This window comes from Nannobrachium achirus (genome assembly GCF_963921795.1).
Source record: "Nannobrachium achirus genome assembly, chromosome: 3".
In the NCBI taxonomy this organism is placed as follows: domain Eukaryota; kingdom Metazoa; phylum Chordata; class Actinopteri; order Myctophiformes; family Myctophidae; genus Nannobrachium; species Nannobrachium achirus.
In genome coordinates this window covers 58,378,138-58,401,233 of record NC_137812.1, presented here as the reverse complement: position 1 = coordinate 58,401,233, position 23,096 = coordinate 58,378,138, and the positions used below count along the sequence as shown (strand labels likewise).

At 41.2% G+C, this 23,096-nt stretch overlaps 1 protein-coding gene across 1 annotated transcript in view; it reads left to right on the top strand.

Moving 5' to 3' along the window:
• The first annotated feature begins 5,413 nt into the window (after positions 1 to 5,413).
• LOC308281413 (SEC14-like protein 1) overlaps positions 5,414 to 23,096 on the top strand; it is a 52,862-nt gene continuing 35,179 nt past the window's right edge. The window contains exons 1-2 of the mRNA XM_080721585.1: positions 5,414 to 5,491; positions 7,583 to 7,672. Coding sequence (XP_080577711.1) covers positions 7,610 to 7,672 — 63 coding nt within the window. The 5' untranslated portion in view covers positions 5,414 to 5,491; positions 7,583 to 7,609. The remainder of the gene's footprint in view (positions 5,492 to 7,582; positions 7,673 to 23,096) is intronic.

Here is a 23,096-nt window from a genome sequence, read left to right as displayed (position 1 = left end):
CTTGTTTAGTTTTTTTTATTTACACTTTCATCAGCATTATATTGCATTTACACGTTTGACATTTTTGGTCTTTAAATGTCAGACACAATTTGGACTTTTTCTCTTCTACTGTATCCGCCCATTACACGTACTGCAATACTAATGGTCCCTCACAAAAACACCACATGAGGACACCATTTTACTGACTGAAAACATGTGGTAATGTGTACAACTAGTAACTACATGCTTTTCATAAATGGCTGTGCATTTCAGTCATCACTCAGTATTACTTTAGGTTTTTTATGTGTATTGTACTGATTAAATTTCACTTTCAATTAAATTAATGATGATTTTACAGTTAACATTTTGAACTAACTATTATATTACTGTACAAATAACAAACTATCAAATTATGCATCATCACACTTTCTGCTGCCATACATGAAGATAAACCACCATTAATTTTTCAGCAGGTAAATTACACTAAGTAAAGTTGAAGGTTAACGAATGTAGTCTGCTAGACTTGGCAGACAATGTGACATTCTGGCGCCTCACCTGACAGCAGCATGGAGCTACTGTTTTGACTCTGCAACTTGGGCCTCTTGAACTTCTGGGACACGGTCCTCAGATACTTCCTAAAGAGCGCCCCGCCACCAGCTCTATGTGGAACATCTGTAGGGGAGACTTCCAAAGCATCCGCTGAGGATTGAGTCGAGTTCACCAAGTTGGTAGAGGGGGACCGGGTGGTGAAAAATGATCCAGGAGGCTCAGAATGGGTTCTTCTGAATGGTTTTTTTCTTGTAGCTTGCTTTGCCGCATCTCCACCTTTTCCAATGGATGAAGACTTGTCTCCGTTATCCTCACTTAGGGCCTTGCGCCAGCTTTGCATCTTGCTCCATTTCATGGTGGAGCTCTTCTCTGCCTTCTCCATCGTTGATGTTGTTATTTCTTCCTCTCCATCTCCTTTCACTTCATCAGTGGTTCCCTTGGATCCAGTGTGCCACTTGTATGTGTTCAGGGGGTCCGTGTTTTCAGAAATTGGGCCCAGCTCTGCTGGCGGTACATTTTCCTTTTCTGTTGGCTCCATTTCCTTCGCTGGTTGTTGAGATGTGAGCTCTGAATCTTTCTCCTCGGTTCCCATTAAGAATGTCACTCAGAAGAATGTCAAAGATGTTCAGTATCAAACAATATTTGTATTTATTAATTTGTGGAAACACAGTACCTTCATAGAAGAACTCAGTTAGTATTCACCTCCTGTTTTTGTCTGTCAATAAAACCCTCGGTGTGTCAATTGGTGAAAATAATGTCTGTGTCCTTTGTGGGTTGTATCTTGATTCTCTCTTGCTTCCTGTCTTGCAAAATGCGGTGCAGCATAAGGCTGACTGCTCTGTATTTGGTTTGCTGCGTTGTTGTAGCACTCATGCAGCACTACCATCTCTCACTGTTTGAATGCTTCCTCAAACTGTAACCCATATACGTTGCACTTCATCCTCCTTTTGATCTCTCTTTCTGTTTTAACCTACAACTTCTCCTCACTTCTGTTTCCTCCTTTCTTTTTTAAATCACATTTCATTCCTCTCACTGTTCTGTGTCCTTGTCTTAGTGATAAAAGTATTATCCAGTAAACCCTGTTTCTTTGGCTATGGTGTTGTATACCTCTGTCAAGATATCAGCCACGTGGAGATTTTTTTCTCTGCTGTCTTTTAACAGGTGCAAACAGTCTTTGAAAATAGCAGATCTACTAACTCACAACGTGTCACAACCCATCTTGTTGTGACCATGCAGATCTGCTATTTTCGGGGAAGATACTTGATGTATAAGGAAGTCTTCAATGATTCATATAGGACAAACAGAAGATTAATATAAAAAGAGTTTATTGAGTATCTTCAACACTTTTCAGGAATTACTGAAGAAGATCCACGAATGTTATGAATATATTTGATGTAGTCATGTCGAGCGAAAACAGGAGGGAACCTAGTTTAGAGAGCCCTGGGGGACTCCGGTCAACCAAGTATGGTTTAAGTGGTTAACTTTGTCAGCCCTGTTCAAGTTGGAGCCTTAAACCTCTATCAGAGTCCAGGGTGAAGAGCTATTCACTCCACCGCGTTGTAGTTTCCTAGCTATCACCTCGGCTTTGTTATGTATTTTTAGGTGATAGCTAGAAAACTACACCGCGGTGAAGTGAATAGCTCTTCACCCTGGACTCTGATAGAGGCTTTACAACCTTATTAAACATGTCCACAACAGGACCCACTTCATTCATGTAAGGCTTGTAAGTAATATACTTCACTGAATATTTTGTTTCCACCTAACAGAACATAATTCCACTCATCTAATATGATCAACTATGGGTGTATGTACTTTGTAACGCTTCAGTTTCCTGTCAGATACAGTACACTTCCTGTTGGGCCAGGTTTTCTGAATTTATGAAACCGCTTCCTGTACTGATGTTGTTCACTGCTTCAACACACCTGCTGTGTAGGCTATAGACGTTTGTCTGCCTAGAAACGTAGAACTACTGCCGCAACTTGCATCCTCAATGGCAAATAGTTTCTTGGACAACATTCATATTTTAACAGACTAATCAATATTAGGTGACAATTTGGATGTAGGTTGTTGGATTCTTTTCAATTCTTTTGGTTCTTGGATCCTGACTAGATGACAGTTAGCCCCTTGTGTTACAACTTTTATTATTATAGGTGACCGAGCACAGCTAAGGGCTTTTCATTTTCATTTTTTCATTTCATTTGAAAGCTGGGAATCATAGCTACAAAATGATATATTGGTTGTGGAGATTGACCCAACGGTTTTGAAGATATGGCTTATACTATAGAATGATGCCATGCAGAAATTCTACTTCTGAGATGTTTAGCTTTTAAGATCATATTTGACATGGGATAATACTAATATTATTAGTAATATCCCATGTCAAAGATGATCTTAACCACTTGAACCCTATTTGATACTCTGTTGTACAATAGTGTTGTTACATGTAGTTTAAATTTCAAGCGACTTTAAGCGGTATATAAATCTGAGCTGTTATAATTAGGAATTAGTCACATGTGCTCAACAAATAAGTTAGAAGGCATTAGCTCAGATGGTATTAGAATTTAACCATTATGATCTCTCTCTATAGTCAAAATATTGTTCTTTATTTTGTCTCTGTGTAGACCTACAGGTGGGAAAGACACAATTCTGACAGTGGTTCACTACAGAAATTGGAACCAGGAAAAATACAGTTAAATTGACTCTCGCATGATGGTTTCAGTTGGCATCAAATCATTGTAAAATGCCTTGATTGATTGATTGAATATTTTATTAGACAAAAATGAAATACAGTCAAAACAAACAAACACAAAATGTACAGCACAAGTAGTCAATTACAGTCAAACACCCTGCCTAAAAGGGACCCCAAAAAAGCCATGTTACGGTTTCTGTTGGTTCTCCCTTTCAATTCATCGACATATAAAATAGCAACAAAACGCTATGGTAAATGCACCATTTACCATTTATTTTTGGATGTGCATACGTTAGCATAATTAGCACTATATAGGCCTATATTATAACACATTTCATTTTCTATACAGTGTTCTATTCGTCTGTCATTCAATGTTATGTAGGCTATACTTTAATGGTTTCCTGTGGAAATAAGCTTAGTCTTTTCTAGGATCTCCTTTTAGTAGACCTTGTACCAGTGAACTGTACCGTCATGAAACTGTACCTTTTCCTATGCAAACTTCTAATAAAGTCTTCAATCAATCAATCAATCAATTATGTCGTTTTGATTTGCTGCCTAGTAGGTTGTTGTAATGACAACTATTACCCAATAGAAGGCGCCATAGACATTTTAAATGTAAAGGGACCATTATAGCATTGTGCAAAACTATGATCTTGCAAAGTGGTATGAAATATCAGATCAATGTGCTTTTAAAATGTTTGTTAAAATAACTCAGAAAATGTAATATCCTTCAAGGTAATTGTGTGGATGATCCACTTGCTGTAATTTAAAATGTACCCTAACGTTCTTTTAGTAATAATATGAGTGCCTGGGCCTGGTGTACAAGATACACTACACCACTATGATACCCAAGTACCTTTCAAAATACTTTATAAACATTAAGGATGTCCATAATTACAACACCAGAGGCAGCGCCACAGATCACTTTCAACCCAGAGTCAAAACCAACAAAGGGTCAAACTCTTTTTTCTGCTATACCACCAACATGTGGAAAGCTTTACCGAAGGCCATAAAGGAGTGTGGATCACTAGCATCCTTTAAAATTGCCCTGAAAAACCACTTACAGGCAGCAGCCGTTCGCAACTGGTAAAAAATGAACCTAGCCCAACCCTACCCTCCCCTGCCCCTTCTCTGTACTGTTTGTTTTAGACTTACTGTCTTTTTTTGTTTTTCTTTACATATCTACTGCATAGTACTGTGTTCTATTTGTCTGTCATTCAATGTTATATGAGATACTTCAATGGTTTGCAGTGGAAATAAGCTTAGTCTTTTCATGGATCTCCTTTTAGTAGACCTTGTACCAGTGAACTGTACCGTCATGAAACTGTACCTTTTCCTATGCAAACTTCTAATAAAGTCTTCAATCAATCAATCAATCAGTGCCTTAAAGTAAGTAAGTGTGTGTCACAGTGTGTGTGTGTGTGTGTGTGTGTGTGTGTGTGTGTGTGTGTGTGTGTGTGTGTGTGTGTTGAGGGGGGAGCATTCAATAGCATGTTGATCTGTAATCATTTTGACTTGTGTTTTGTAATATAATAATCATAATCATAATAGTAATACTAACTAGAAATTGCAAGTGTGGTTGCCGACGTGACTGCAGCAGGCTAACTGTCATGAAGCTCGACCAATAATGATTCCCTCCCATTGATTCCCTATACCATTGATTCCCATTCCCATTGATTCCCTATTGATTCCCTATTCAAGGTAAAACCCCATTCAAGAAAGTTGCCAGGACCGCAGTGTGTTGCCCTGTCGGGCAACCACACTAATACAATAAAACAAATCTGTTTCTGAAATATGATATTATTGGTACTTTCAGTACATTTTTATATTTTGTACTTTTACTTGAGTAAAGAATGTGAGTACTTTTTCCACCACTGAAAAGGAATGGAATGGGGGCGGAGCAAAGTTATGATCATCATCGCGGCATGAGAGACCTGACTGAGCCTGCCTGAGTTATGATTCGGTACGAATCAATATCACATCCACACATCCAGACAGGCTCCAGCGTGTTTGAAAATTCAGCCGTGTGGAGCTTTAGGTGCTCTGAAGACATCTCGTCAGATGGCTTGTGATGGTGACACACTATAGTTTAGCATAACAAAGCTACACTCGGTCCCTCCCCTGGTGGCGGTGCATGGCTGCTCACCGCCCGGTGAACTAGAAAGCCTCGGCTGCGCTGCTGGGGGACTTGGTTTCGGGGAGCATTTTCACAAGAACCGAAGAAGACGAATCGGTGTAAACTAAAGATTTGGGGTTGCCGTCAAGTTGCTGGTGGTAAGTGTTTGTCCTTTAATGTGACTGAGTTTCATTTCATTCGTCACTGAATTTAGACAGCAGAGGGGCTCTGATACTAATATTACATTGGAAGATTGATGTTAATATGTCCCCATTCTTGGTGACAGATGACAAAAAGCACTATTTATGCAGTCAGTCAGTGTCAGTCAATGAAATCGAGGCATCGTTGTTCAACTTGATTGGATAGCTATGTTGTTTCTTGAACACAAGCTTTGCATGTTTCTCCTTTTGTTTGATCTGTTTGTGAAGTTGCTCACAGAACAAGAAACATGACGGTAAATATACATTTACGTTGCAGAGAGAAACACTACTGACTGTACTGAGAGATTCGTGTTTGTGTTCCTTTGGTGTTAGTTTGTTTATTATGGTCTAGTCCTCCTGCTTAGTGCTTACCCCATTCCCTAGTGAAATAATGCTGCTGTAGCGTTAAGTTAACACACCTACATTAGAGCATCATCCCTCCTGTAGCTGCTGGAGTTATATAAATCATAAAGTCAAGTCAGCAAACTGTAAAACAGCTTGTCCTGATCATCGTACCTTTTTATTTTAGCTTGGCTCACATTTTGGCGCTGTACATAAACCTGGGATGATAGCCATGCCCACTTTTAAGCAGCAGCATCCCATTCACACGTTGACAAACTACGGTAGAAAAACAACCCCCTATCCCAGGGGTGGGCAACTTTGATGATGGCGAGGGCCACTATATTTCCACCTTCACTCCAGAGGGCCACATTGCATATTGCTACGCCCAACTTTGTCATTCTAGTATCTCATACAAAAGAAGCAAAAATAGCCAATCTACAAGCTCAAAACGCATCGCGCTGTGAGGAATAATTTTTAGCAATTTCTTTAATTGGAATCCTGAAATGTAAAACTTTTATTTAATTTCAAACGCATTTAGTTATAATATACTCATGTTAACTTTATGAACCTAAATACAAATACATTGTACATAAAAGAAATACATTTTAATACTACTATACTAATTATTAAGCTACTATAGACAAAATTAAAGCAGGTCATGTTTGGAATTGTAACTGCTGAAATCAATAATATATCAGTATTCCGGTATTAACCTGTGGGCCGCATTAAGTGAAGGTGAGGTCCGCATGTGGCCCCCGGGCCGCCAGTTGCCCACGTATGCCCTATCCTATCAATTTAAAAAAGATCTAGAACGCTCTCACTGTTGTACACACACATGCCACACTGTTCACTCATTCAGAACCCGTCCTGTTTTCTAGCTTATGTTATGTCTGAGGCGAGCAAGTGGAATGCACTGCTACAATGAATTGAAACATGGTCATTCTGAAATCTGAATGACTCATTCAGTCATTAATTTAACATCTGTATTCCATTCATTCAATTTCAACACTGCAATTTATCTACTGACCAGTTATTATCACCATCGCATACAGTATATGTTTTTCCTAATTGCTTTGACTTCACAAATAGGCTACTGGACTTTGTACATTGATAGGGTCTCCCTTAATTGAGCTTGTCCCACATAATACGACTTCTCCATTAAGAACTGATAGTTTGCCTTCGACTAGTTCAACCCTGTTTTCTGGCAGTGAAATTCCATTGCAGTGGTCCCTGTGAGTTGTCTGTGATGAATGGGGCGCTGCATCCATTGATCAATGGGGCATGGATCCAAGGCCATGGCTCAGGACAGCTCCCGACAGTAGTATATTAGCACATAGACAGCTTCGTAGTGCTAGTGTTACAGGCTTCTGACACACAAACATGCACGCACGCACGCACGCACACACACACACACACACACACACACACACACACACACACACACACACACACACACACACACACACTTTCAAACAGACATCCCAATCACACCTTTACCTAATTACGTGTCAAGTACACAGAGGGAGACTATGCGTTCAGACCCAGTGATGTTGCTGTTATTTTAGCACTCAGGCACCCAGTCACATACATCCCTATACCTCCATCGACTGTCTCTTCCCCACCAACACCTATGATTAAAATTGCACGTTGCACAAGTCAAAAGCTGTTTGTTTTTCCTCTCTCTCACTGTTCTTTGTTTAACTCTAGGTTGTTGGTGCCAACGTAATCCCCACCATGGTGCAGAAGTACCAGTCACCTGTGCGGGTCTACAAGCATCCATTTGAGCTGGTGATGGTGGTAAGTGTGCGTGTGCGTGTGTGTGTGTGTGTGTGTGTGTGTAGGGCTGTCACAATTATTACATAATCGTGATTATTTGACATTATTGCAATTATTTTGTCATAATCGTGAATGTTGAAAAATGTCCAAAATAGTGGAAATAGCAGATCTACAAGCTCACAACGCGTCGCATCGCGACGCGTTGTGAGCTTGTAGATCGGCTATTTCCACTATCAAAGTTATTTTTTAAGTAGTAAGTTGTCAAATATGTCAGTAATTTCTTTTATATTTAGGTTATGTGTCATATCTACTACCAGGTACAACTTCAAAGCCTAAAAGCCAAACAGAAATGTAATTATCAACGACAAAAACACAATTAAATCGTTAATCGCCAATTATTTGAGTGACAATTAATCGTCATGTAAAATGTCATATCGTGACAGCCCTGTGTGTGTGTGTGTGTGTGTGTGTGTGTGTGTGTGTGTGTGTGTGTGTGTGTGTGTGTGTTTACCCGTCCTCCAGTATGAAATGAATATTACATGCACACATGGGAAGTTATGTAATCATGATGCGTGGGTGCTTCGGAGACCACCTTCAGAAAGAATTGATTGAGCATTGTGCGATTTTGTCTGACAGAGGAAAGTGCCACTGCTGTGGACAGGACAGACCCACGTCTACTGCAGGCATTTCTGTGTGGTAGTGTCGACTTAACATCCCCCTACAAATAGAACTAATTGGACCCTTCCATGTCCATTTGATTCCCCCTCTGAGAGTGTACAAATGTGGGACATTGCGTACTGGCTTGATCTGGCCAGCTTGCTGGTCGTGGAGCTCATTGGTGTTTTTGTCATCATAGCCAAGATGTATAGCATTGATGTTAGGCTACATCACTGACCTTTGACATATGGGAGGTGAAAGTTCAACAGTTAAAAGCCTCTTTCACATATGAACTCTGGAAAATGTCCGGGGAACTGGGTCGGGAAAACCTGGTGTGCTATTGTTCATTCATATGAATAAGAGGACGTCTGACAACCGGTTTTCCCGAGTTTTTTGCAATGTAAACATGGAAGCTGACGGTGTGCGTGCTTGGATGAGGGTTAAAGCCTAAAGGGTGGACTGAACTGGCTGTCCTCGGCTCCTTCCTCCTCTGTCGTGTCTAGGACACACAAATGAATTCTGCACCATCTAGCATGCGTCCAGCTGGATCTTAACCCGGCGTCATTATGACAGCCATGAACATTGTTCAGCGAGGTGTGCCCCCTGTGCGCTCAACTCCTGCCTGCATAGAGGCAACCAGGCTCTCATGTTGAACAGCGGCTCCACTGCGTTTGGGCGGCTGTAGTCCATTTGTGGCGTTAAAAAGATTCAGTGCTAGGTCAGGCTGTAGGCGAGCGTTGTTGGCTCAGCTGCTTCTGTTCTCTTTTATCACATCACATTACAGGGGTGACATGGGTGAAATCCTTGATTGTGCAGACCTGTCATTGCAGTTGAAAAATATTGAGAATAAGAGCATAAAGAGAAAGAGCAGAGGGGGGAGAGTAGACACATACTGTGGGACAAGTACCTCTACCTTTCTTTGTTTAAATAGGCTTGTCTTCTTTCTTTTCTTCCATTCTACACATCCTCCATTCACCCATCATTTTCATTCTTTCCTTTCCCTTAGCGTATTCCTTAAACTCTCACCATTTCCCATTGGCTATCTTATCAGTCCTATAGTGTTGGAGGACAGTAGATGGAAAGGATGTCATGGTGAGCTCTGGGCTCAAGCTCCTGGTAAATATTCTTAGAACCAGTTTGTGTGGAAAAACCCCTCTCACCTCGCTACAATGACTTCTTGGTGCTGCTGGTAGTTGGAGCTGAGTGGAGGATGAATGCTTAACACTGTACTTCAATGAGTCGCACTAACATATCAGTGGCATAGTTTGTCACACACGGCTACTAGAAGGCTTCTTTTACACAGTGGTATGAATACAGTTTTGGGCAGCTTAAGAGTTTAGGAGGTGTTACTTGTGTCCGTTTTTTATTAGTGGTAAAAAAAATGCCAATTCTCAAATGAAGTGGTCAGACTGGTCACAGGTTCTAGAATATGGAGACATTGCATGCCGTCATCATGCCCGACGAAGAAGGCCAGTTTGTGGCCAAAACATGTCTGTGTTTTTGATGTTGATGTTTTCTCTGCTGATATCTTTGATATGACAAGAACTCTGGAAAAGCAATAATTATGAATGTTTTGCTGGCCTATCAGTCAGGCCTACGGTGAGTGTGAAAGTTAGCCTGATGAGATGTGATTAAAACAACCTACAAACGACTGAAACATGCAGCTGAATCAATTACTAAGTGATGCGAAGCATTAATCCGATTGCATGATTTTGGTTTGTTTACTTCAGTGTACCTGTATTTGCACTTTCCCACATTTGGATAGAATGGCTCCTGGCTAGATTACTAATCTAATGTATGATGGGTTAGTTGGCAAACATTGAGTACTCAGCGTATTCTTTCCAAACCGCCCACATGAGTTAGTTGAACAAATATTAGATTCTAGACAGGTGCTGCTAACAAGGAAATCTGCTTTGTTCACCTGGACTGATGGAGGAAACGGTTAGGTTATATCCCCTTGCCGTAGGCTAGATTTAGCATATCTATAAATAGGGGGCTCTGGATCATTACACCTGGGGCTATCCTGAGGGTAGAGAACGGCAAGAATAGTATAGCCACCACCCTCACATGGGCTCTAAGCTCACTCACATATTTGTGGATGGAATCCATTTGGGTTGGATGGAATGGGCCCGTCGCTCTGATAAAATAGAACGGGAAATGCAGATGAGGGCACGATTCTCCACAGATATCTGTGGAGATAATGTGTGTTGTTGCACCTGGTCAAAAATAGCATGAAATAACGATTGACTCACAATCTGTTGAGAACCCATAGGCTAATTAGCGAGTGACTAAACGGGGGTGCCTGGTAGAGTTCTCAACGGGCCTGAAAATTAAGGCCCGGCCCTAATTGGGCCCTAACTGGGCAGGCCCGAGGCCCTACCCGGCCCTACTAGTTAGCATACATTTTAGGCCCTACCCGGCCCGAAAACCTTCGGGTCGGGTCGGGTATGGTCGGGTCTATAACAGAGTAATAGTAATAAAATAATAAAAAAATATATATTTTCTTTTTTCATTGAGCCCGAGGCCCTACCCGGCCCTACTAATTAGCATACATTTTAGGCCCTACCCTACCCTAAATGTCGGTCGGGTTCGGGTATGGTCGGGTTCGGGTATGGTCGGGTTCGGGCAGAATTTGAGAACTCTAGTGCCTGTAGCAGATGTTGACAGCCTCACTGGTTCTGTTCTGTCCTGTCTTGTGCTCTCTCTGCTGGGAAAAAAAACTATTTTTGCAGACGCTCCAGAGGAGACTTCATGGTGTGTCGCAACACCTTCTCGTTCTCATTATTGAAACACCAGTGAAATGGTGTGTCACAACACTTGCTCGTTCTCATTATTGAGACTGTAGTGAAATTTCTCCTTTTTACTTCCCCAATTGTGGTCTTACAGGAATAGGATCAATGATGACAACAGTCTGCGGTTTCATGGCGTAACCTTTGCATCCTGTCCGCGAGTTGTTGTTGAGCTGAAATTATTTTAGACCATGTACAGAAACGCATACATAAACTCTACAGTATATAAGATATAAGAGACAGTATATATAATTATTTGTGCAAGAAGGCCTGCAATTTAGTTTTACTTGTCACCTTTGTCTACATTTCCTGTTTAAAGGTTTCCCAGATATTTGCCAGTAATGGCTTCTCTCTTTCTTATGTCGGGGGATTATGTTTGACATTTCAATTTGAGGAATTTGGTGTTCTCCCTCTCTTTACTCTGCTGTTTGGAAAGCAGTCAGTTCTTTGCTCCTGCAGGGGAAAGAACCCATGGACAAGGTGTTACATACCTATTATAGCCTCTGTCTAAACACATTCCTCTTGTCTAGATGAAATACACTCTCCCTTTGAACAGGGCCTCAAGGAGCTGCTCTGTTCACTAACAGACACTAGGGAATTATTTAAATGTATATCTAACATTACTGTCACTGGAATAGAAGAATGTGCAGTTGGATTTTCTGTTCTTTTATGAGCTAGTGTACTCGAGGCTAATATTAGAATTAATCCAATAATTCATGTTCCAGTTTGACTGCTTCTCAGTAGCCGGAAGGCAAATTGCCAGTTGAATTTCTAACCTTATTTGTAGTTATGTAATTTGATTTGGACTGGAGCCACAGCATTTGTTCCCCTGTTAACCAATCTTGCTTCTAAGTTCATCAGTACACATTTTAAGTTGTAGACTTAAGCCTAGTTAGTATGTGGGATCTATTGCACAACCCAAATGAAGGTGCACATGAAAGAAAGATGACCAAAACTAAAGCTAAGCATATGAAATTGAACTTGGCATTTGATGGAAGCATGTGGACACATCGGACAGCATCTCTTTCAAACCAACCTATTGTTGACTGTTGAGGATGAGCCAACCAACACTTGCAAAATTAAACCATAATATTTAGAAATTACTAAAGGTATTGCATAGGCTCTGATGGCGGTGGAGAGAAATGCAACTTCCTCTGTTGACAATGTAAACTGAGTTGACAACACTGCTGTCCTTTAGTGTTTGGATCAAAACAGCAACCAGTGGATTGTTTGAGTTCCAGTAAAATAAATGCATGCATACATGCATGCAAATTACTGTGGTCCTCTTTGATAATCATTTAATCTGTCTAGGAAGTTGACCTTTTTATATATACAGTATATATATTCTTTTTTAAAGAGGGAGCGATCGGAAGGAAGTCCAGCTACAATGTGGTTATCGACAGCCCCTGTCGACCTCACACACCCTCCTCCCACCCCAGTCGCCACTGCCCCTCGACATCACCCGGCGTGTCTCAATAACAGGAAGTGTACTCTATTCTGTTGTTGCTATTACTGCAGTTGTCTGCTTGCATAGCCCATGATCGACTGCTCCTCAGGGAGTAACAGAGGAATGTAAAAAACACAACCAGTCGCTCAAACTATTATCTCGGCTCCCGAGAGAAAAGTGCATTGTGGTGGAATGCATCCACTGACGCAGGGGGACTTCACCATCGGTGGGGGAAAAAAATCAACCCGACGTTGATTATACAGTAGATTAACCGCCACATCAGAGCTGCATTCAGAGAGATGGGAATTAACCTTGATTGCATTTCTTTGGTAACGAGAACAGTGGAATCTCAATGTTAAATTGTCTTTTTTTATTTTATTTTAAATGTGAAAAGAGTAATGAACATTCAACAATACAGGCCTAATATTTCTACAATTACTACACATTTCTACAAAACCTATATGTACGTCCTTCTGTCCTTCTGTAACACCTACACTGTGTTGACGTTGTGACATCACGTGACAACACCTCATCAAATATCAAACCCTGTTTTTTTGCCTATGTTCTTAGCTGCTTCCCCTGCCGTTACTGTACTTGCACAATGTGCAGTTGTATGAAACATTGGTTGTATGATCCAACCAATATGCCCATATCTCCATATATATACATGGATCTCCATATATGGGTATCAGGGATCTCGGGTAACTGGTCCGATATATACTAATAATGAATTCCGTCCTGCGCGACCTCGCCCTTTAGGGCCATGTCGCTTTTCGCCCTTAGGCATCTTACTGGTATATGTATATCTAACATTTGGTCATTAACAAGAAGTTGTTGGTTACATTTAAGTGATTTGATAATGATGTAACGTGCATGTTCAAATCATGTATTCTTTACAGTACATTACTTAATTTATTTTCCAAATTCTTAATGTCCCTTTTTTTGTTGGATCTGGAAGAAATAGCCAATTTGTTATTGAGGTGCCCACCCTTCCTATATGCCTTTAGACTTGAGAGGGTCTTGACTTGAGTGACTGAAAGCCACACCAACGATATGTGCACATTGTAATCCATTGGGGGACAAATAACTAAAGTCACTGTGTATCTAAATGCTAGGACGGAAAGAACAGAGCGTTCTATGCCAGTGTCATACCTGACTGACTCACATCTGGGCATAATATCAACAATAGCGGAAATGTAATTTTTGTCAATGGTGGTGAAGATGCCACCATCACCACCATACATACACTGTGTTGACTAATGTCATGTTGTTGGTAAAGCCCCTTTTATTGCTGAAAAGAGCTTTGGTTAATAATGGTGTTCCAATACTGCACAGATGAGTGGCTCAAGGAATTGAAATTACTATACGGTGAGAGTAAGACGGGGAATAGACTTTAATTGTGTGACACATGGACAAGACGAACAAGCGAACAGGAACGATAATAATTAAGGGCTAAAAGAAAGACAAGAGATTATGTTAGCCACTTATTGGGCTTAGCCCCCCACCCAGCCCCTGTCTCGTTTGCCAACGAGCACTCTAACCTAACGCGGACCAGTTTGTGTAGGCAGATGGGCGGGCGCGCCGAATCTCTCCGCGAGTCTCTGGCCAATAGCATGTGTTCTCCTCCCCCCACCCCCCTCTGCTCCTCTGCTCAGCGTAGAGAACGCTGCAGCGTCATGACGTCAACACATTCGGTGCGATGCTCTCTGCACTCTGATTGGTTAGGGAATCTACACTTCCTCCAACAGTGATCATAACGCGATCGCCCAGGCTTCTTTTTCTTCCTATCGCCAAAAGAAGACTGGGTTTCCGAGGCTAGCCAACGAATGACATCAGTACAGATTTCATAATCTGTCCTCTGTCACTGGGGCCCAGTCTCTCTGAAGAAACACACGAGGTGGTAGGGCTGCGAATCTTTGGGTATCCCACGATTCGATTCAGAATTGATTCTTGGGGGTCACGATTCACGATTATTTTCGATTCTTTCAAACCCATACGATTCGAATTCAGAAACGATTATTTTCCGATTTAAACAATTCTCTATTCAAAACGATTCTCTATTCAAAACGATTCTCTATTCAATTCATATATCAGGATCTACTCCAGTCTGCTGGCATGAAAGCAGAGTACATTTACGTAGCTTTTATAATTGTAAAGGTTTTATCAACTTATTGCAATAATGTAAACACACAAAGGTAAATCCAAGACAACATGTCTGATTTATTCATGCTTGCACACATTCTTTTAACTTTTACAAACTCAACATAATATCTAATACATTATCGTAATAAAAAAATCATAATAAAAAAATCATAAAATAAAAATAATAAAAATCATAATATTTAACTCATTGAGTGCCTATCCCGAATTAGTTCGGGATATATTATCGTATCACAGAGATAAAAAAAAAAAAAAAAAAAAAAAATTTTTTTTTTTTTTTAAATTTTTTTTTGAATTTTTTTTTTTTTTTTTTGGACCCCATCAAATCTGGTGAACATGATTTCAATCGCGATTTTGCATGTTCCACCCCCATACAACCCCATCTAACATACAGGGCAGCCATTTTTGGTTACATTACATGTAAAACATAAGGGCGATTATCTCAAGAATGCCTGAACGGATTTCCAATCGGATTTTTTTGTTTGAAAGCTGTGAACAAACTGCACAAATCCACTCCAATGCAATCCAGGATTGCATTGGATTTTTCAGAGCTCATTCTTCTCTGTTTTTTTCCCATGCATGAGGTGTGCAAGGTTTAATCATGGCTAAGTTGACGAAAATAAGGCTTCTAAAATGCTTGGTAGCCAATAGCTAACTTCAAGCTAACTTCATCCTCTTCCTGTACATGCAGTCATGCACAAAGGAAAGTGTTCAGGCAAGTCATGGCTGCAGGGCTTCTGCATATACCAGCATATCTCTATGGGATTTTCTCTGGCCACTGGGCGCCCTCTAGTGGTGAAAGGGGTGGCACTAAATGAGAAATAATACCTAATAAAAAAATCGATTTTTGGAAAATGAGAATCGATTCTGAATCTTACCATGTTAGAAACACGATTCGAATTCGAATCGTTTTTTTTCCCTGCACCCCTACGAGGTGGTACTGTTGAGATTCTTGTAACAGTATAAGAGCTACTTTCTGATGACTATCAGTACATTTGTACACACAGAGGGGACAACACAGGTGTTGTCCCCTCTTTGTACCAGGTGTTGTCCCCTCTGTATACCAGGTGTTTGTCACTGAAATGGTGCCAGCGTGAGAACAAGGCCTTTGGCCAGCCTGATGAAATAGACACTGGTCACATTGATGCCTGTGAGGTTTGGCAGGGCACCACAGCACTGGGCTGTATTGTGTCTTTTTGCTGGGTTGCATACCTATTTGAGGCACGCCATTATATAGGCCTTATAGGCAAATTATATATTTTTTAAACAGACAAAAATGTTGTGAGCTTACAGATGGGCTCTTTTCGCTGCACAACACAGCCGTAAAACCATTAATGAAAGTGGGCCTATAGTACTATCCTACAACAAGCCCATCAGCTCATGGAAACAGAAGGTAGCGCAAGGCAGTTCTCCATCCATGGCATATTGTTAATGCATGTACATAATAGGGGTGTCTTCTAAAAATCGACGAATCGACGCGTCGTTTTAAGCCCCGGGAATCGACGCCAATTGTTTGAGTCGAAGCGAAAATATATATTTTTTTATATCACCAGTTAGCCTGCCAGTACTGCGGTGCACTGCTGGACTGGTGTGGTGTCATGTAGCCTACTTCCAATGAGAAGTAGCAATTGGCGAACAGTTATTTATTGTCTCGCACCAGCGTCGGGTTGAAAGTGAGACGGAACGGCCAGAACGGTTCAGACCGCCGCTTCGTTAAAACATTCAGAGCCAGGGACAGTGTTCCGTTAAGAGGAGGAAGCACGCTGTCAAAATCCCATACTAAATAACCTGCCACAGCACAAACGCGCGTCCACGAAGTAGTAAACAATCTTCTAAAGTCAAATTAACATACACAAGTGTAGGCTACAAGTTACATTTTCTAATTAAAGTGCTTCTGAATTGTTCCAGTGTTGTAATCCATGATGAATGATTGTGTTTCGCTGTGTTTGCGTCCATGACATGTCCACACTGCTGGCTCAAGCGGGAGCTGTGCCTCCACCTTTTTATGAGCATTTTCTGAAATGAATCCGTTCTCGACACTGACTCATTACTCTGTCAGTGCTCTGTGTCCCGCGACTGCGGACTGGATCCCATCGTTCATTTAAAAGAGCCGTTCAAGAGAGCGGAATCGTTCGCGAATGTCTCATCTCTACTGCACGCTGCAGAGAGACGGGGCAGAGTTGAAACAGCGGAGATGTTTTATTTGTTTTAACGGTGTGTTATAACTCTATGGTTGTACACTGCTATGCAGATAACATTTGTGCTCGCGCACCGATATCACCGAAAACACTGTGTATTCAATTCATCTCTTAATGTATTATTCTATTATGTTGACGTGGTTTAAAGCAACACTTTTCTTTTTTTTTTTTACACAAAGTAGACTATAAAACGATTCGTCGACGCGTCGGATTAACCCCCGCGACTCGAATCGACTTCATAAATCCTGTGTCGAAGACAGCCCTAGTACATAATGTGAATTGTTGTAATATGTCATTGTGTACTGTTTGTTATGTCTGCACTGATATCACCAAGACAAAGTCCTGTATTGGCTGTATTACCTAGGTATAACAAGTAAGATTTGTCGGTTGCTGTTGTAAACCCAACATTCAAAGTCGTCCCCCTTGTCCCCGGCCATCATAGGGCACACCTGCTGCTAAAAGATTGATGCCCAGAGACATTACGAAGAAGCTCAAATAAAACAAAATGGGTGTGTTGACTTAGTTTTTCACAAAACTAGTTCAGGTCCTTAGTACCTCCCATTCCTGTCATGGGTCACACACAGCAGGTTTTGCGAGTGAATCAAAACATTATCATGTATTGTTCCAGAGTCCCACTCTATGGAATGGAATCAGATCTGTCTCAAAACCTTTCTTTACATTACTTTACAGCAGTAAATACATAATATATATATTTATAAATATCAAAATACATTTGTATATATTGATTCTTTTTTAGTCTGATTTGACTCCCTTCAGCACTGGAATTAATAGTTCTGCGGCTGCCAGGCTTACAGTACATGTTAATTGACTCCCCATGTCCTGACCCACTTCTACTCGGGCCTGGTTAAGGCTTGACAGCCCAGTTCTCTTACCCCATTGTTGCTCTTAATCTGCACATAAGCCTCTTGCATCACTCGTACCTCTAAAATACTGGCACATTCTAAGCAATTTGTTTATCCCCCTAGCCTCTGTATTTTCACCTGGATGATGGTTGGTGATCGACTAATGTTATTATTACTCACCCTCTTTAGATTGAGAATTGTTGCTCCGATTTTATGAATGACTCTCTCTCGGGGCACGCCTGCCTGCTATATCAATTCACTTATTGCAGCACACGCTGTCTGTGAAGAAGGAGCCTTTTCAAGAGTAATGGTCTGCCTTGGGAGAAGTACATACTGTATCTTTCTGCATGCTTTCTGAGATGCATTGAACAAACCGACCATTATCTTGCAGCGCTGCAAGATAATGACAGAAATGTTAATTATAATTATGTTCGTCATTATTTTGTCTGATATCAGAATCTCACTTATTAATAATGTTTTCATAGAAGAGCATTTGTTGGCATATTACATTAATTCAGCATATTACATCAACATCTCGATTATTTTCAAAGACACTGGCATGAAATGCAATGATGCTTCGGTACTTTTAAATGGTGTATGAATTGTAGGCAATATAAAACAATTTCAAATTGTTTAAGATTAAGATTAACTACGATGCTTTGGTCCTGCATGGCTTTGGGAAACCGCATAATGATTCTGCAGCTGAATTCATTCTGGTTTAAGGTCTCTCTCTCTGTCTCTCTGTGTCTCTCTCTCTCTCTCTCTCTCTCTCTCTCTCTCTCTCTCTCCCACTGCAAGGTCGAGATGCTGCCACAGTGACATCCCTCCCCCACTCTCCTTGGCTCTGTAGTGACACGCACATACGCACGATGTGTGCACACACGCCTACCCGCTTATACAATGACCAGTAGTGTATGTTTGCATCCGTATTGTAAGGTCTGCCTCAGCTGTGTGTGTGCAGTGACTCATACAGTACAGACATAGGGAATGCACTAGGAGGTGACGTGAATGGAGGAGACTTGACGTATTCCCGTCGGTGCTCCTGCATTCACAGACTTGCTGTTGCAGAGCTCGGATGACCTTATGAACACAAGTCCTCTCCTCTCCTCTCCTCTCCTCTCCTCTCCTCTCCTCTCCTCTCCTCACCATCCTTTGGTTCATTGTTGTCAGCTTCGATGCAACCTTTCCTGGAACAAATTGGTTGCTCAATGATGAGCACCATTACTCATTTCCTTTGTAAGCGAGGATATGATTTATGCAGATTCCCATAACTCAGTGGGCACTACTAGACGCTTCTAGTGAATTGAGCAGCTCTAAAGATCATTGGTTCTTAACCTGTGGGTTAAGAACATGATTTTGGGTGGTCCCCAGAAGACAATTTAACAACTTTTAAGACCTTTTTAATATGATTATTATATTATTTTTGGGTGTCCGATTACTTTGGAGAGTTGCGGCCTGAAAAGGTTGAGCAGAACCACTGTTATAGCGTACTAATCACGTATTTGCTTGGCCTGTTTGATTACAGTGGGCATTTTCTTGGAATCCGAAAACATTGAGCTGAAAAACTACAATTTTATTCAGACTGAACATGTTTAGAGTAACACTGTAACCAGCAGCACTGATTAAACATGGAATATTAATAATAATGCATTATTGGATGGAGTGTTGGCAGTAAAGGTGTCCTCACACAGTCACACCTGAGGTTGGAGGCATTTGGAGTTTTTCAGTTCCTCCTGCCTTTCCTTTTTTTTTCCCCTTCTTCTTAACTGCATTAACCCTGGCATCCCTATTTTTGGCAAATTGTTCAAAAAAAGAAAATTTTCACTACTTTTGTCTTGTACGATGAAGTATCTAGGGCAGGGGTGGGCAACTTTGATGATGGAGAGGGCCAGTGGCCACTACATTTTCAAACTCACTCCAGAGGGCCACAATGCATATACATACAGTAGCAAAAATAGCCGATCTACAAGCTCAAAACGCGTCGCAGGGCGGCGCGCTTTGAGCTTGTAGATCTGCTGTTTTTGCTATTTTTGAATTGGAATCCCGAAAAGAACGTTTTTTTTTTCTTCTTTTGTTTTAAAATGTCAAATGCATTATATGAAATACAATGGACATAAAAAATACAATAACATTTTAATACTAGTCATTTAGCAACTATAGACTAAAGTAATTAAAGCTGGTAATTTTTTCCATGTTTGGGATTGTAAAGGCTGAAATCAGTAATATATCAGTACTCCAATATTAACCTGTGGGCCGCATTAAGTGAAGGTGGGGGCCGCATGTGGCCCTCGGGCCGCCAGTTGCCCATGTACTATGATCTAGGGCTTAAGTAGTTAAAGGATTATGGGCCATAGAACAGTTTGGAGATACACACGGATTAGGGGAGAAACAACAAAGAGCATCCCAGCAGGGGAACATGTGCTTCCTCACTACTGGAGCATTACTGGAGACACTCCTGATGGACTCAGAAGAGCATTTGGTAGTTGGCAGATGGGCTTGCTTTCAGCATCCTGGGTGATGCACGCACACACACACACACACACACACACACACACACACACACACACACACACACACACACACACACACACACACACACACACACACACATCCACTGGTGCATGCATGAACTAGCCCTGCAGTACATCATATGGCATGTTAACTACATTTACAGTACATGTTGTATGAACTTATTGAACTTTATATGAACATGCATTTTATATAACGTGTATGGACATATTTCTCTGTCTTCACTCGGGCCAATCCCCAGCCCCCACATGTTGCTGTGAGGCAATTCTGCCATTACAATGCATTCTGTGGTGAAATCATTGGAAGCAGTAAAGGTGGGTGTTGAGGCATGTGCAGAGACTGAAGGCTGCATTGTTAACGGCATCAAATCAAAAACTTGTCTTTGTCCAATTGTGTATCAAGCCTCCACTCAGATCAGATGGGACTCATAGCAGACCGAAGGACAAATGAAAGAGTCTGCAAGTCGGTCACACCTTGACCAATTTAGTTAGCAGGTTAACAAGGGAAATCAACACAAAAATCCAGAGACACACAAGCAAGTCTGTGTTAACGTTTTGCAGGCAGTTTTTTTGCTGCATCAATATGCAATGATCAGCATTTGCCTATGAAATCTGTATGGCTGGATTTGCACCTGTTTGCATCCTGCCTGCCTATAACTGGTCCCACGATGAGAAATCTCCCATGTAAACGTTTTCTTTTATCACATCTATCTTTGCATATCAGATCACAGTCAGACCATCCTTATAAGCCGTCAATGCCTCAAACAATCAAAATGTAGGCATTTGGCAGAGTAGATGGTAAACACTCTGATCCAGAGTGCCTTGGAAAGAACCGCACCAGTTTCCAAGATACAGTTGTTTTGTTTCATCTCATTCTCTATGATGAACACTCTTATTAATCAGAACTTTTTATTTAATTGTTATTCTATTCTGCTTTATGCTTGCTTTGTGTTCTTCAATGCTGTGATTTTCTTTTATTCTACTCTGATTTCATGGCTACTTTGAGCATTCTGGGAGAGCTTTGGTGCAGCTGAACTAGCTGTACCAATACAATCTTCTATTTGTGTTATTACGCCCTGTGCTGCTCCAGCTCCTTCCTTTAAAACCTTTCCTATCCATTGTGTCCTTGTGTCCCTGTCGGGTTGCGGTCTAAAGCTGTGTAACTGGTTGGCCCGGCTACAGTGAACTGGGAGTTGGAGGCATAAGATGCATTACAGGATACTTTCCCAATGGAAAAGCTTCAATGCTTCATGTACGGTACTTCGGCCCTGGTGAACTGTGCCTTATTCAAATGTTCAGCCAGTGCGCATTATTTGCATTGTAATGTAAAGTGTTTGAAAAAGCCAGGAACAGAGAGACCAGAACCAGATGTCCTTGTACACTACCTGAAATATTTAAAATGTGGCCTTAACGGCCGTTTCTCATTAACTATCGGATAATGAAATGTTTTCTTTATTTCTGTTGTCTAATAGGGATATAACCACATTTAACCACACTGCTGGTAGTGGATTGATGGACTGTAGGAAGCATGTTGATCACAAACTCCCATGTCACATGGAGAATATTATCCTAGCAATTGTACAGTGAAATGTTTTAAAGACACAACAAATTTCTGCCAGTTGTTGTTCTCTCCTCTGCATTAGATAAAGAGTCATTCAGAGGAACCCCAGCCGTCTCCTGCCGTCCTCTCTCTCTCTCTCTCGGTCCCAAACCTCACATGATGACCTAGTTTGGGGTTTATTGCTTTTTTCTCTCAATCTCCGAAATGAAAATCAGAGGAATTCTGTCCCCCTGTGCCATTTTGTTCAGATTCCCTCATTGTCTGTAGCTCTCACCTCAAATCCAGGTCAGACAATAATCAAATTCACCAGTAAGACTACCTAATCGGGAGATAAGCGACCGTCAGGTCGTATACACAAACTTTAGACGTTCAAAGATATGAGCTCTGAAATGATGTGCAGTGTGTGGGTTATGGGGTGTGCACTGTGCACACAGTATATGAGGGATGGAAAGTAACTTTAACTGGTGCTTACATGATGTAGGAGCATCAATGTAAGAAATACCCGTTTCGTTTAATGGCTACAGAGATACTGTGTACCGATCTGCATGATTTTTGGACAACATCTGTAACAGGGCCAGACACCCCCCCCCCCCCCCCCCCCCCCCCCACACACGCACGCACGCACGCACGCACGCACGCACGCACGCACACACACACACACACACACACACACACACACACACACACACACACACACACACACACACACACACACACACACACACACACACACACACACAGCTGGTTAAACAATGTTCAATTGCTTCTTAATAACCACCACAACATGACCATGGTGTATGTAACTGAGATAATGTGTGATCCCAACCCCCTAATGATGTCCCTAATAACAGGTCCATCAATGCCTTTGCTTGGAGCTCTATCTCTGTTGACAATGGGCCTCATTTATCAATATTTAAACGCTTAAAAATACTTAGCTAAATCTTCTAGGCAATACTATATTTGACAAATGAGAATACATAGCCTATACATTTTTCTACCCCAATACTTCTAGAAAAATGGCTACATCGTTTTTTGTAATTCTATATATTAGAATGCTTTGTGAAAATGCTGTTTGTATTGTCAGAATATTGGTCTAAATCATAGGTCTAAATTTGTTTATGTTGGAAAGCAAAAAAGGAAGTGAAACTAAAGGCGTGAATAGAGTGAAGGTGTTTCTTTGCTCTCAAGTCGAATGTTAAAAACGACGATCTGGGTCTTGATTCTGTCAAAAAACATTGCTTA